The 16,220-nt window shown below is 38.6% G+C and overlaps 1 protein-coding gene across 2 annotated transcripts in view; it reads left to right on the top strand.

Moving 5' to 3' along the window:
• The window catches only part of foxo1a (forkhead box O1 a), a 48,055-nt gene extending 35,178 nt beyond the window's left edge, over window positions 1-12,877 (top strand). The window contains exons 2-4 of one of the 2 annotated variants that reach the window (XM_051863906.1): window positions 7,537-7,728; window positions 7,836-9,052; window positions 9,395-12,877. In XM_051863906.1, the coding sequence (XP_051719866.1) occupies window positions 7,537-7,728; window positions 7,836-9,052; window positions 9,395-9,398 (1,413 nt within the window). In that variant the 3' untranslated portion in view covers window positions 9,399-12,877. Of the gene's footprint in view, window positions 1-7,536; window positions 7,729-7,835; window positions 9,057-9,394 lie in introns of those variants that run through there. The other variant, XM_051863907.1, reaches the window with a different exon arrangement.
• The last annotated feature ends 3,343 nt before the right edge of the window (window positions 12,878-16,220 follow it).

Below are 16,220 nucleotides of genomic sequence, written 5' to 3'. Positions count from 1 at the left end.
TTTTAATTCTGCTTAAGAAGTTGTTCCTTGCTTTTTCAGGCCTACAGGTTCCCTCATCACATTCAAATCAGACCGCAAACACAAATCAGCTAAAACTTTAGAATGTTGCGCCATCATGAAAATCATTTGCTTGAACTGGTGTCGGTGTAAGTTAACTTCTTTGGACCTGTCTACACCTGGTATTAAGATACATTTTGGTTGATCGGATCACAAGTGGATGATGGGGAACACATACCCATTTCCACCTGGTATCTTTTGTGCACTTTCAACCAATTCTGTCCAGATTTCTTCAAGGGAGGGTCTATGGGCGGGTAAATGTATGGGTTTTTTCAGATCTCTGGATCTAATGGACAAAATAAGCTTCACAATTTACATATGAACACACCCAGAGACAAAGGAAAAACATGGAGAGCATCAGCTTTCGTTTCTGCTCTGACAGCCGCAAGACCACGCCGAACGTTGTGAGTGCGTGTTAGAAATCAGGAATGGTGGGAGAACATTGAATTTGGTACGTTTTTGTCTTTCGACTACCTCTGGAAGTGGTGAATTATACATTCAGTCCTGGTTCACATAGCATTCACACTGTCATTTTTAAGACTGAACAAAATAAACAAACAAACAAACAAAATTACTTTATGAAGTATATTTTGTAACAGAACTTACCGAACATCCAAAAAAATGTTGTATGTATGTACATATGGTGGTATATTTACCAGCTGAGAACTCACAAAAAGCTTAGAAAATATGTAAAGGAGTCAAAACAATGCCAGGGATTCCTCCATTGCACACACAAATGAAGATCTACTGCAAGGAGACTGCGTTTCTGATGCCTGTACCAAACTGTAATGGGCAACATCGCAACTATTTCGAGTTAAAGCCTATTAGTCAAAGTTGTTTAGCCAACCCACCAACTAATCAATTCTGAAAATGTGTTATATTGCACATCCCTAGTTCTGATTAAGAACTGGTTTTTGATTCCCAATGCTGATGCCTTCAGTGAATCTTGGATACTTAGAGATGGAATGAGAGGGGAAAGGAGGGGTCGCAGCCATAGAACAGTGTGGCCTTTCAGGCTCCTTGGAGGAAGGGATTGAAGTAAGGAGGGAGAGAAATAGAAATGGAACTCTGTGTCCTTGGCTTGTGGACTGGCCCAAACACATGACCTCCATCTGCCTGTGCAGCTTACAGTGACACGCACTCAAACACACACACACTAATGTATGTTAGTGTGTCACAAAATCACTCACATTTTCATATACAACCAAATATATGACCACTCACTTAAGCCAGAACTATACTCTTCACAAGTATGCAGACACGAATGCTTGACCAGCAAGTGTGCATACTTTGGCAGAAACCAACCTCAATACTCAAGCAGGCAATAAAGTTACCTTGAAGTAAGTAGCTGCACTATTGAACTGGATGTGTTATTTTTCTGGTAGCTAACTATAAACATGTCGACAGTTTAACTGACTTCAACTAACTTGCTCAGAAAGACTGTTGGTTGGTCCACTCTATAAAGGCAAAATGCAGTAACTATACACACTTATGGTTATGACCAAAATCAGATTGAAAACTGATATCAAATCAAAGTTAAATCAAAGTATTTAAATGAATTTTCTCTGTTCCATTGTTGGCTTAGTTGGGTCAATGACAAATAACACCATGTCTAAACCAGACGCAACTATTGTTCCAGATCCATTTGGACTGTTGTCGAAAGTCACGCAAGCTCATAGAGTACATCAAACATACAATGTGGCATCATTTTCACGCCACATCAAACCACATCCAGTGTAGACAGAATCACTGACTATAATGGGTTCAATAATTTTGGCGTATTGTGTCGTGCTGCTCACATCCGGTGTAGCAGCATGATGTCCTTTTGAGGTTTTCATGCTTTTGATGATTTTTTTGAGATTCATTTCAGTTGTATCACAGTGACCTTTCTGTTTTGTGTTAATTGCAGAATAGGTGTGTATAAATTGCATTTTCAATGTATTTTGTCACATCATTGATCCAATCATTGTGCCTTTGTAGTACAGGGTAAAAGAAGACATTTTTTTAAGCCGATGCCTACTATAGCGCCCCTTGTGGTGACGCTGAGAATGCAGTGTGTACTTTGCGTTATATATTATGAACATATTTCCAAATGTAATGACACTTGTACCTGAAGCATTTGAATTCACGTACTTGGGTAGAGTATGCATATTTAAGAAATATCCCGTTTTTTTTTTTACTCTGCATGTTAATCAAAAGCATGCTACGCATGCGGTTCTTAGATAGGCTAAATAACCCAGAATATTCTTTTAAAGCTGTTCTCTGTAACATTTATAGTTATCAGGCCATGATGCTTGAATGGCTGTGATTTATAGAGACATTTTAAGGCATGTTGAGATGTCCATTATTTAAGGGGGCAATGGAGTGGGCAGTAGTTGAGCTCTTAGGTTTGTATCTGTGGTCTGTAGCGCTTTGTTTATTCTCTTGGGAGTGAGAATGACTGTGGCTGGATCTGGTGCCAAACAGAAGTCTGCCAGAGGAGGAGTGCAGTGGGGGAGCTCTCTCTCTTTCTCTCTCCACCTCCAGCTCGGCTCTGTGGCCTGGCATTCCAGTCCATTCTGCACACACTCACATGCTCAAATACACAACCACTGCTTCCTGAAAGACAGGAAGTGAGGCCGGCTTCCTGTGACAGTCCTCTTTCATGTGGTCACTTCCTGGTGTTTGGTTTTGCTGTTGACTTTCTTCATTGTTCCTGCAGTAGGGTCTTCAAATCATGTGTATGTGAAATTAGTACTTTCAATATGTAATAGCAGTACATGCAAGGGTATGATGACATGTTTGTTAGGGTTCCCACGGTTATGGAAAACTTGCAAATATCAGGGAGTATGAAAGTTGTGTTTTTAAAGAATAGTCAAGGGAAAGTCATGGAAATTGTTATGCTCAGCTTGGCAAGAAAGTGCTCATTGTCAACACAACCTATATAAAATCATTCTGAAAAAATCTTATTCAGCAATTACAAATGACCAGAAATGTCAGCGTTCAAAAGGTTTGAGGGCCCTGGTTTGTTCACTTCCAAAATCCTCTACCTGAGCATTTGTGAAACATTTTTGTAATTTTTTTATATTTTTAAACGATAATAGTGTATATGTTATTAATTTTTTCCCTGACCTAAAAAAAGATTTAAAAAAAAATGTAATGCATAATTGTGACTGAATTTGACAGCCAGTGATTATCAAACATTTTCGTTGTATGTAAAAAGAGAAAATTTGACATTTTTGATAACAACTTTTATAACATTTTTGATAATATTTCCAGTGCCATGAGAAGAGTGAGTTTGGACACAAATGGACTGACCAAAAATGATTTTTTTTGAAAGCTGCATTTAAAATATACATATACATATTGCTCAGAAAATTTTACATGAAAATTAAAAAATAATATGAAATTAATAATTATTTTCTTTTCATACAGTGTACAACTTGCAGAATCTTTTTGCTGTAGCCAGTGGTGTGCTCCATGAAAATGAAAACCTGAATTTCCAATGAAATTTGGAAAAGTACAATAGTTTGCCAAACTACTTCCAGAGACAGATGTATGACCTCAGGCAAAGATGGCGGCACCCACGGAAATGTTCAGTTAAAATCAGTTCCTTTTAAAACATAATGTAGGCACTTTGACACATAGATGCATTTTATATGATCATAAAACTTTATGGAAAAGTTTAGCAAACATTTGCAGAGATCAATGTGTTAAACGCAGCAAATGATCTTCTCTGTTGACAGTCACACACCTTTCTTTAAACGTCATAAATCAGTGATATAAAGTAAGAATATCTCACTTTGAATGGAATACAGCATAACACCAAGTTACTACAAATGTATTTGTAATTCATTTTTGGCATTTTAGTCATTTTTATTCAGATAGTACAGTTGTAGAGAGGATATGAAATGATTGAAAATTGACGTTTTTCAGCACTTCACAATATACCATGCTGACAATAAAATATATACGCATTTCCACTGTAGGTCAACATAATGATTTGATTCATATGCATAGATGACACATTGTGTTCGTACTCAATCATAACATTCCAGAAATCGCTCCGCTTTATATAATGTCGTCTCATTGTGGTACTGTTGTGGTATCTGTGGAATGGCAGTATTGTTGTGAACCCAAGATTATAGGATCTTCATACAACAAGAGTGATGGTTGGGGTTTAGTATCCACAGACAGGAATGTGTATTGGGACACTGTAGTTCCAGAAGAGATAGGGTATTAGCGGGCTAGCTGTGATTACGTTTGAACTTTGAACACAGTGATTAGCTGGAATGTCGAAGTTCCTGTGTTCTGCCGCCACTAATACATCAACTATTGTCAAAACAGGCTAAAAATGTGTCAATCGGGAAGGAAGCCGCAGACCTGCACACAGGATGAGTGTGCTTTGATATCATTTGGGTTCTCTGTGTCGTTTTTTGGCCGTATGTTCTCAGAGTGTTTTTGTTTCAAAATGCTCCCCTATCCACACTAGCATTTTCAAGCATTTTCTAAAAGTTCCTCATACATCCATTGGAAAACGCTAAAATCGCCTTACTGCGCATGCGTAAAACATAAAAAAAAAGAGATAATACAGAGAGACCAGACATAATAAGGTTCTCAAGGTACACTTCTGGCACAACCATTTTATTAGCAAAATATCTCACCACTTATAGGAGCGTCAAGGTCGCACTCAATTGCCATTCCATATTTGGTTTAAAATGCATTTGCCCTCATGTTTGTCACAGGACAGCAATTGTGAATACATTTTTATACACATCTTTGTACAAAGTAACATTTATCTTTAGCAACACTGTGAATGTGAATAGTGTAGCAGGCACATACTGGTATAAACATAGATATCTATTGGTGCAATATGCATCACAGGGCAGAGAAAAAGATGCATTTTCAAATGTATCCGGATTAATGTGTACTCAGCCTCAGAATGCTATGTTCTGTCCTGATATTCCCCAGACCCCCGGGGCTCCCATTCTTCCAAACCTCTCCATATATCCATCAGTGAATCCTCTTCTAATGTGGTTGTGGTTAAATTTGTCATGCTATACAAGTTTGCGGACTGGCCAAGAGACATTTCACATGACATGCAAAGTTGTGTTTTAAAGCAGTGATGCTGTGTTTTCAGTTCTGCCATGTGTGGAAAGGATTTTCAAATTTAAGCCAGATGGACAGTGTTATGGTTAGTGGGGTCAGCTGGTACTCTTCTGCTTTGGATTCGTGTTGTGCGTAGCTTTGAAGTGCTGTTGATTTTCAGGTTTTGCTTCCCTCTGTTAATTTTGGCACATATAGTGTAAGTCTTCATAGGATATTATCTGTCTAGTCATTGTGATAATCCCTGTTCATGGACCATGTGATGCATACTGCCCACAACAATGGCAGGAGCTGTTTCTGATTGGCTGGCTTCATGCAATTTCTGGGAGTCCAGAAATTTATGAGGGCCCTATCATACACCCGCGCCAATGCAACACCAGGCGCAACGCAAGTATTTTTTGCTAGTTTCAGCCTGACGCAGTTATCATTTCCATGTCCGGCGCCCACGTTGTTTAAATAGCAAATGTACTTGCACCCATCTGTTCGCCCATGGGTGTGCTGGTCTGAAAATGAGGTGTGTTCAGGTGCATTGTTGGCGTGTTGCTATTTTGAGGCAACTGAAAACGACTGCACCATTAACCAACAAAAACCTGGTCTAAAGTCAATGGCGCAGTATTTTATTATTTTTTTTATTTAAAGGGTGTGTTAGTAATATGCGCCTATAGGTGGGTGCACAGCGCGTACACTCTGCTTGTTACACACACAGGGACCCGCAGAAGCACATGCCAAATATTAAATTCTCAATTTAAAAGATTAATTTGGCATATTTTGAAGGATGCATCAAGTGTCATCTGTGTCCTCCAATCACCCACAATCCTTTGCACAAATTCCCCCCAAAAAAAAGAAGAATTGGCAGAAAATGAGTCAGCATTGAAATGCAAGACTAAAAAAGGCATTATGCAATATAATAATGTAAGATAATATAAATCATTTAAAAAAGTATTTTTTTCCAAATGAATGTTTAATAGTATTTTCGATATTAATTAAATTCAGTCTGTCAAGATGTGTTTCACTGTGAGCACGTCACAATGACCATATGTGAAACTGCTTCACTATAGGATTAATGGGTCAGATTTAAAGGAAAAAAAAAAAAAAAAGGAAATAAAAATCATGTCATGCATGTGCTTCATGAAGCCTTTTAGTTCACAAACAACCGCAAAGACCATCTTAAGCTGCCATCACATCCTGTAACTATCCATTAACAACTCTGAATTAGACGTAGGAAGCATTAGGCCAGCATTTCAAAAATCCCCCATTTTCCACCTCTCTGGGGAAAATGGTCCTAATGATTGAGATCACCATGACAACGTAGGTAATGTGTCTATGCCAGGCTGAATGTTTACCCATGTTTGCCAGACATTACGGTATGTGAACTCATCAGAATGACAGAAAAGTTCATAATTATACTAGACTAAATTCGCCCTAGTGCCACAACTATTTATTGGCAAGAGTAGAATAGCAGGCATAGAAATGGCTGCTTTGGCTGGTCATTAAGAAAGGCTGCTATTTAAGTGATTTGTTGCTAATTAAGTCAGAGCATGTGGCAATGCTTTTTTATGTTTTTCTTTGATCATTTTGCTCTCCTGTAAAGGAACAGATAATAAAAACCAAAAATGTTCTTGGAATTTGCATGTGACTATTTCAAAATAGGTTTTTAAACAATCCCCATCTTCCATTGTTCAGATGAACAGGTAGTCTTGCCCCAAACACATCACTGGTTGAGAGCAGAAGTTGACAGGCCAAGCCACTCAAACAAACAAAGCAATATTTTGAAAGTGCCAGTGTTTATGCTCTTATAGTAAATCAACTTACAAATGGCTTACTCATAGTTGCGTTTGCATATAAAACTGAGAGGGTGCATGTAACCTTTAATACTTTCAAATCAATTGATCCACATTCAGAGGAACAGATTCTTTCTCTTGTACACAAATTGTATCATTTAAAATTGTCTACTAGATAAAGGGTAGTATTTCCAAGACACATAGTCTAAACGTGGTCTAAACTTGAAGATTATACTTCAAATAGGAATGTCCATCCTCACTAAAAATAGAATTATGTTTTTATGATTCACAGCAAAACATTGAAGGGATTCTCTGTTCTATTTGAATGCACCACTGAGAGCAATTTGTAAATATTTGCAAGAATATGTTTAAAAGAATGGCTGATGTTCAAGGAAAACTGTCTCCTTTGAATGACAGAAAATTATACATATAGGTGAAGGAAAGGGTGAGTGGACGAAAGCGGAGGTGAAGAGAAAAGAGAGTTTAATAGAAAACAGCTGCTGTGAGGATTTGCACTCTGTTGATTTACCGTCAGAGGGGAATTTACGGGAACGAGGCAAACTCCGAACATAACACTCATGCTTTTTCTCCTTGCTCTCCTTCTCTTCCACAGAATTCAATCAGACACAACCTGTCCCTACATAGTAGGTTTATCCGTGTGCAGAATGAGGGGACAGGTAAGAGCTCTTGGTGGATGCTCAACCCTGAAGGCGGCAAAAGTGGCAAGTCGCCTCGACGCCGAGCTGCCTCCATGGACAATAACAGCAAGTTTGCCAAGAGCAGAGGACGAGCGGCAAAGAAAAAGGTAAAAGCTGCACACCAAACCTTGTTGTGATCTCTTTGATAAACAGTACACACTATCCATGAGTATACAGTTCTCACAAGTGGTTCTGTTCATCTCTATATTTATAGCTGGCTCTTCAAGGTGGGCCCGAGGGGGGTGCAGACAGCCCAGGCTCTCAGTACGGTAAGTGGCCTGGCAGTCCAAACTCCCACAGCAACGATGACTTTGATGCCTGGACGGCTTTCCGTCCCCGCACCAGCTCTAATGCCAGCACACTGAGCGGTCGTCTCTCGCCCTTTATTGACGACGAACTTGGCGACTCTGACGTCCACATGGTCTACCCAGGCCCTGGGTCAGGAGCCAAAATGACCTCCACCCTCCCCAGCTTGTCTGAAATGGCTGGTTCTATGGGTCACAGTGGCTCTGAGAATGTGATGGAAAACCTTCTGGATAACCTCAACTTGCTCTCACCTAAGAACCAATCAGTGGGGCCTACAGGAGGCCCTGGGTCAGGATCCAACCAGTCTTCACCCTCCTCGCTCATGCAGGCCAGCCCTGGTTACTCCCCCTACAGTTCCCCAAGCCTGGCTGCAGTCAACCAGCAGACCCAACAAGACTATCGTAAGTGTCTCTACGGCCAGGCAGGAATGGGCAGCATGTCTCCCATGCCTATGCAGTCTCTGCCAGAAAGCAAGTCCAGTTTTGGTCCCGGTCCAGGAACTATGGGCCAGTTTAACTGCACAGCAGGGCTGCTGAAGGAGCTTCTTACGTCTGATGGGGAGCCTGGAGAGCTCCTGCCCTCGGTGGATACCGTTGTCTCCCAGTCAGCTGGAGGTGGTGGATGTATGTTGCCCCCCTACAGCAGTGGGCGGAATGAACTTATGGGAGGTGGAGCATCTCATAGCCATGCCCTCTCTCATCCGCACAATATGCACGGACAAGCCCCACCCACATCTGTGGCATTGAACGGGCGATCGCTGCACCCTCTGGCCGCAATTGGCCACAGCGGTCCCGGTGGACGCCTGGGAAGCATCAAGTCAGCCATGCAGATGCAGTACGGAGGCTCCGGTCATCTTGGAGGTGGGATTCCTTACTGCAGCATCAACAGTAACGGATATGGCCGCAGCCCAGGGATGCTGCCCCACCAGCAACAGCAACACCTGGAGAAGCTGCCCAGTGATCTGGACGGTATGCCTGTGGAGCGCTTCGAATGTGACGTGGAGTCCATCTTGCATGATACGCTCATGGATGGAGAATCACTGGACTTCAACTTCGACCCCATGGCAACCCAACAGGGGTTCCCGCCTCACAGTGTAAAGACCACCACCCACAGCTGGGTGTCTGGGTAGGACACTACTTTTATTAAACTTAGGGGTCAATAAGATGTTTACAACTAATCAGTATCTAGAGACCTGAAACTTAAAGGGTTAGTTCACTCAGAAATGTAAATTATCCCATAAATTACTCACCCTTACGCCATCCTAGGTGTATATGACTTTCTTCTTTCAGCCAAACACAATCTGAGTTTTTTTTTTTTTTTTTTTTCTCCCATTTTTGGGTGAACTAACCCTTTCCCTTCTTGAGTAGTTTTGTAATGCACATTTTGACACTATGTAGATGACTTAGATATGTGAGGTGGCCTCTTGGACAGTAAGAAAATTTGACATCTTTTTTGTCTTTATTACAGGTAAAAACTCTCAACTGAAGTACAGCAACACTTGAGCGGCTGTCCACATGCATCCAAAACTCTCGTCAACCCCTCGTCAGGGAAAGTAGCCCCTGTTATTCTTTCACTTTCTTCAGCAGAGGCGGCTGAGATAAACCTCACACTGCCATGCACATTTTGCTCAGTGCGGAGCTAAATTGCAAGGACGTTCTCCTCAGACAATGGGACTCACGTTCAAACCAAGTGCCAAACCAGGTGCCTGTGCTCCATAGCCAAATTGACAAGCTTTATTTTACTGCCTTCTTCTTGCTGTAGAGAATCTGTGCTCAAATCAGGGCAACGAAAACCTGAGGCCCTTACATCTGCTGCAGCACACACTTACCAATGTCCACACCAATTTACAGGAATGATTTTAAAGCCACATTTTCCATTAAGGGCAAACTGTGATAAGGTATAACCACCTAATCCAAGACCAGGCAGCACACCTCAAGTACATTTGAGACACCTCAGAAAAGTGACACCCAAGTTAATAGCTCTTTTTCATTCATTGTGTTGTCAGTTCAAAACCCTACCCTGCAATTTTTGCTGAGGGTAATGCATTCATGCTGTGCTTCATGGAGACTCCATGATTGGCCTTATTGAGAAGAAGAACTGGAACAGTTGTATGCAGGAATGACTGTAAATAGATTTATTTAGAAATGGTCCTGCAGAAACAAGACCTTAAAAACGTTAGGGAAATTGTTGCAGACTAGTTGAACTACGTCGCATACAGCACATCATAACACTTTCATTTCTGTCTCGTCAGCATATTTGACATAGAGCAGATGTACAGTACTACATTTCTAAAGAGTATGTTACTATAAACTGGTGTACATAGAGTTTACACAATGATATCAACAATCAGGGCAACATATTTGATGTTGTTTTCTAAACCTGAGAGAAACTGGATTTGATATTTTACTTTTTGGAGGGCTTACATGGAAGAATGTTTCTCATCTGAATTGTATACATCTTTCCACATTTCTTGTAAATACATGAAATATATATTTCAAAAACATATAAAGTAGAAATATTTAGTTGTTTTTTTTTGTTTTGTTTTGTTGTTTTTTTTGTATTATCATAATTATTCGTATTGCTGTTTATTATTGGCTTCAGATTTATTTGGTTTGAGATTTTTGTTATTTAAAGGAATGGTTCACCCAATAATGAAAAACCTATTTACTTGTGTCATTCCAAACTCATTTATTTATTCTGTGGAACACAAAAGGTGATTTTTTTGAACAATGTCCTGGCTGCTCTTTCTCATGTAATTAAAATAAATCAAATCGTCATCATTATCATTTAATGGCAAACACCAGTGGTTTATTCAAATGCATCTTTTGTGTGTCATGGAAGAAAGCATGTCACACAAGTTTGGAATGACAGGAGGACGAGTAAATGATCCCAGAATTTTAATTTTTGGATGAATTACTCCTCTAAGCTGTATTTAGTGTGTTTCTTCAGAGGTTTGGGGTCCTCAAAAGACAAATTTAGCATTTAAAAATAAATAAATTAAATCGTCTGTGCATTCCTGCATTAAAAAAAAAAAAAAGATCAATCCTGTCTTTGTTATGACCCATATAAGAGTTAAATCTAAAGATTCCATTGGTAAGAAAAAATTGTTGGATTTGCTCTTAAGAATTTCTCACAGGGCCCCAGACACCACCAAAGCCTTTTACAGTGGTTAAAGTAGTTTAGAGCTACAGCGCTATTAAACTCCTATGCCTTCGCCACCATATTGAATCTGTTGCTGTAGTAATGCTACAGTCTGCCTTTAAGAAAGTGTAGTGCGTTTTTGAAATTATTTATTTGGCTGAAGGAGAAGTGGTGTGATTGTATCATTTACACTTGTATTATATTTCTGTTTTATTTCACATCAAATTGCAGGCACTGTGATGTATACGTTCTACAAGTTTGTGGTGATTTTCCAGGTCTGTGCTGCCTCAACTTTTGTTTTTTGTTTCCTTTTCATTTCTCGTTCACTTCACCGAAAATTGTTTCCTTGCACTACTACAGGTAGACCTTAAAAATGTTCAAACTGGCAAGCAAAAATTGAATCAGGGTGCCGATTTCTCAGATAATTCATTGAAGACTTGAAAATATTGAAAATGATTTCTTGAGTAGTGTTATAAAACAAACGCTGAAGACATTTTAATGCTTTTGAGAAGATTATGATACATTAGGTTCTCACTGTTGGCCAACTTTTAAATTATTAAATGTTATTAGAAGTGTTCTTTCTAACTTGAGGACGGTAACACCGTTTTCTAAGGAAATGGAATGTGATAGAGCAACAATAGTGATAGAGGTTTCTATTCCTGTGGCTTTGTACTGTGTAGCCCTGGCCATTGTGAAATCGAATTGGTCCAAAATTCCACTCTACATAACTCTATATCTAACATAAAATATGATTAGCTGTGCCATAATTTTCATTTTCAGTATGAATAATTCTTGTTGCGCCTGGTTGGGATACAATGAGGTTCAGTTGTGGGACGAAAGTCAGACATCTGTCTACTTCACAAATAACTCACACCATAAAAAATATTATTAATAACCTCTGACCCCCACTGCCTCACTCAGCACAGGGAAAAGATCAGATACTTTTTACTAATATCACTGTGCCCACCATCATGAACATGCATTTGCTTTGTGAATTTAGCAGGTGACCCCACCTATGCACATCCATGTACTTTAATGATTAGTATGATTATTGTCATCTCCAGTATGTTTTTATCGATGACGAGATATTTGATATTTCATGTTTGATAGAGCTGTGGAGTTAATGTTATGTTAATGTCACAGATGTTAGTTCATAGTTCTGATGAAGTATATTTAGAGTAGAAGATAATTTACATGCAAAGCTTTTTGTACACTGACACTGATATTCTTGTATTTAGCAGCAGTTTGTAGAAAACTTGGACAAATGAAAAGGCAAAAAAAAAAAAAAAAACATAATAATTGAGACAAATTTGGAAGAAAATTTAGCTGTTTTCTTCAGATTGTGGAGTTTGGACCAATTTTTAATGAAAAAAAAAACTTTAAATTAAAATATTGCACTTTGTCTATAGATGTAATGAGTTCTCCTAGAGAGACAAAAAAAAAAGTGAAGATTGTCTATTTTGAAACAAACTGTTACATTTCTTAACTTATGTACAGAAATGATTTGATTCACAATCAGAAGATGATATAACTAAAGGTGCAATTTGTTTATGTATTTGAGAAAGTAATAATCTATAAGAGAAATTATATTGTTAAGCTGACATGCCAATACTGACATATGTATATTATATCTTCATTCTTTAAGTTCATCAGCAGAGAGCAAACCGTTTGTGAAATGTGAGGCTACAGAGCTCTGTTTTTTGCTCTTGATGCTGATGTTGTGCTTGTATTTCTGTACAAGAAACATGCTGCCGCTGTAAAAAGCCATGTGTATATAAATTATGTTATATAAAGAAGAATCCAATGTGACTGTCTCTCTTTATTCATTCACAAGGCTACTTTTGAAGCTTTGAGGACTTATGGGAAATTTAACTTTTTTATTTTCTTTAAAAAATAAAATAAAATAAATAATATATATACACACACATATATAATAATTTTACTTTTATAGAAAAATAAAAATATTTTATATAGTATTGCTAAACAATTGCTATAATAATAGCATGACAACAAAAGTTACACAAAAGAAAGAATAACAACAGAAATATATTTTATTACATTTATATACATTATTACATTTATATACATTTCAGCTAAAAAAAATTGCATGTACATATACACATATGCATGAAAATTCAATAAATCTGGAAAAATAAAACAATAATGAAGTAGTAGTGACAATAAGTAAACATTATTGTATAGCTAACAAAATCAGACCCCCACAAGCCATCCTTACATAAACCATCTTGTCAGGATGGAGGCAATGTCAAGATCAGCATTATGTCAGATAAGCTTCCCAAATTTTATGAAACACTCTGCTCCTGTCATGTAGCATGCAAGTCAGATAATCTAGTGATACACATATTCAAGAATAGTTCTAGCCATATTTTAACAGAGGGGTCTTTATCCGAGATCCATTGTAGAAGTAAACATTTTCTAGCATTGAAAATGAGGAGATTAAAAACCCTAATTTATCAAGTACTATAGAAGGAGACATTCCAGTTGGTGAAGCCAGGGACACACTTAACGACTAGCTAAAACATTCTAAGACTGAGCTCAACACACTAGGGGTCTCATTTATAAAATGTTGCACAGAAACCGTCCTAAATTTGATCTTACGATCATTTCTAAGATGTGCGTACGTGTGATTCATAGAATGGACGTACACACAGAAAACGAGCGTACGCCTCTCTTTCAGATGTGAAATCTATAAATCGCAAATGATCTTGAACTAGCGCAGCTGAATGGTTTCAGTTCTTTGCGTTGTAAACGACACCTAATTAATGTCATTTACATATAAAAGATCACCAGTCATCATCCAAATCCTTTCATTTAGCTGCTAGAATAGCTTAGATTTCCAAAAACCTGCAGTAATCTGACAGGAAAAGCGCGTACGTCTGCTCAGACCCTGACGTGGTGCTAAGCACTTTTCCACGTCAAAGACCGTTTTTATAAATATGAGTGTTGGCGTGGATTTAAGTGTACGCACACTCTAAGATCAAATCTGTGCGTACGCACACTATAAATGAGGCCCAAAGACTGTTTCCTTTGACTGAAGCAGATTTAAATACTATGGAATTTAAACACCGACTGAACGCAACTGGCTCTGACTCGGCGAGTTTGGGCATGATCGGTCGTAAGTATCAAATTACATTCACAATCGGCCTTGCAATCGTTAAGTGTGTCCCCGGCTTAAGATGCTGAGTCTGGAACCAAAGAAACACCTAAAACTTTATTCAGTTCTTCAGAAACATCACACCACAAACTCTGTATCTTGTTACAGAACCACAAGCAGTGAATAAGACTACCTATTTCTGTCTTGCATTTGGAAAAGAAAGGAGAAAAATCAGCCCTAAATCTACTGCGCTGAGAGGGAGAAATGTGAGCTCTATGAAGAATCTTCTTGGGGGAAATCTAAAAATCAATGTCCAAAAAGTACAGTACAGGTATGTGTCCTCTTTGAAAAATCTGGAAAGAAACAAATTATTATGATTATGAAAAATGTAACACATACAAAAGTGTTATATTCTCAGGGACACATCTTTAATAGTTTTGACAGACTTATTGCACACACATGCTTAAAATGTTCCTCTAAAGCAGTAGCCAGACTGTCATCTGTCAGACAAGGTCAGTTGAACCTTCAAATAATCATTTGAGTAAACATTGAATCAAATACTGCATATATATATATATATATATATATATATATATACACACACACACACACATAAGGCTGGTCCCACTAATTTTATCGGTTGTGGAATAAATTTACAATGGGCGACAAATATGCCTGCGAATATAGTATTTCAACAATGGTAACCGAAAATGTTTCATGACTGGTAGAATGTGAGGAGAAAGCATTTTTACAATTACTCACACTCTTGTCATTCCAAACCTGTAAGATCTTTGTTCATCTGCGAAACATAAATTATATTTTGGATGAAATCCGAGAGTTTTTTTATCTTCCTTTTGTTTTTGCGCACAAAAAGTATTCTCATCGCTTTAAACATATAGGCTACACTATTGGTTAAAAGTTATTTTTGAAATAACTCACCATTTCACCATTTAAAATAACTATTTATATTTGAACATATTTTGAAATGTAATTCATTCCTGTGATCAAAGCTGAATTTTCAGCATCATTACTCCAGTCTTCAGTGTCACATGATCCTTCAGAAATCATTCTAATATAATGATTTGTTGCTCAAGAAACATTTATTATTATTAATGTTGAAAACAGAATATTTATGTGGGAACTGTGATCCTTTTTTGATGAATAGAATGTTTAAAAGAAAAGCATTTATTTGAAATAAAGTAGTGTAATCTAAAGTATGTCATTTCTTAAGGTGTAAAATAATTGTAAACTCACTTGGTGCAACTTTAAAGGGGCTGCTGGTGATATTTCACTGATAAATCCTAATCGAAGTTTGTAAAAAGCGAAGCGCATTGACTTTTCTCCCAGAAATAGCCCTCTACCCTCAGTCAGAATGAACTCAGTCACCCCATTTCAGGCTTTGGGTTCTTTCTGGCTCCTCCTCAGCACTGAGATGTGATCGGCTTGGGGGTTTCTGGAGCCAGATGGTCCTGTGGAAAGCAATCGTGTGAAAAGCAGTGGGGATCTTTGTCCTGGCTTTTATAGTAAAGGACGCCAGGAAAAAAAGTGCTTAACTGGCACTTTTTTCTCCTTGCATTTCTCTCCAGGTCTGGGTGTTGAATTTCTATTATGGTTCAGGCTTCCAGCTGGTCCTCGTCACTAGAATGATCTTGACATTATGCCCTGATCTCTCTGCCTTTGGACAACACCCAGCCAAGAGAGTTATCTGGATCCAATATACATAAAGTGGCTCTGAGTGGGTCAACCAAGGACTTACGTTGGGTTCTGAGAGATGAACAGGTGGTAAAGCTCAGTGCAATATGAGAACTGGCATTTACTACTTTTTCTCACAACTCTCCTGAGTTTTGCCTTGCTCTCCATCTCGCTCCTTTCCTTAGCAGTGTGGTCCAACATTCACTTTAAGCGGCATGTACTGACAGAGAGAAGGAGGAAGTGTGAGGAGGAGGGATCTCCACCCTGCTGAAGGCCCCTTATGAGCAGGCTCCTGTGGAATGCAGTACATGTGAGTTCTCCGCGTGTGTGCGTAAGATTGGTGTG

The sequence above is a fragment of the Ctenopharyngodon idella genome, chromosome 15 (assembly GCF_019924925.1).
Source record: "Ctenopharyngodon idella isolate HZGC_01 chromosome 15, HZGC01, whole genome shotgun sequence".
Lineage (NCBI taxonomy): Eukaryota > Metazoa > Chordata > Actinopteri > Cypriniformes > Xenocyprididae > Ctenopharyngodon > Ctenopharyngodon idella.
The sequence above is the reverse complement of the archived record's forward strand: the minus strand, read 5'-3'. Positions and strand labels throughout refer to the sequence as shown.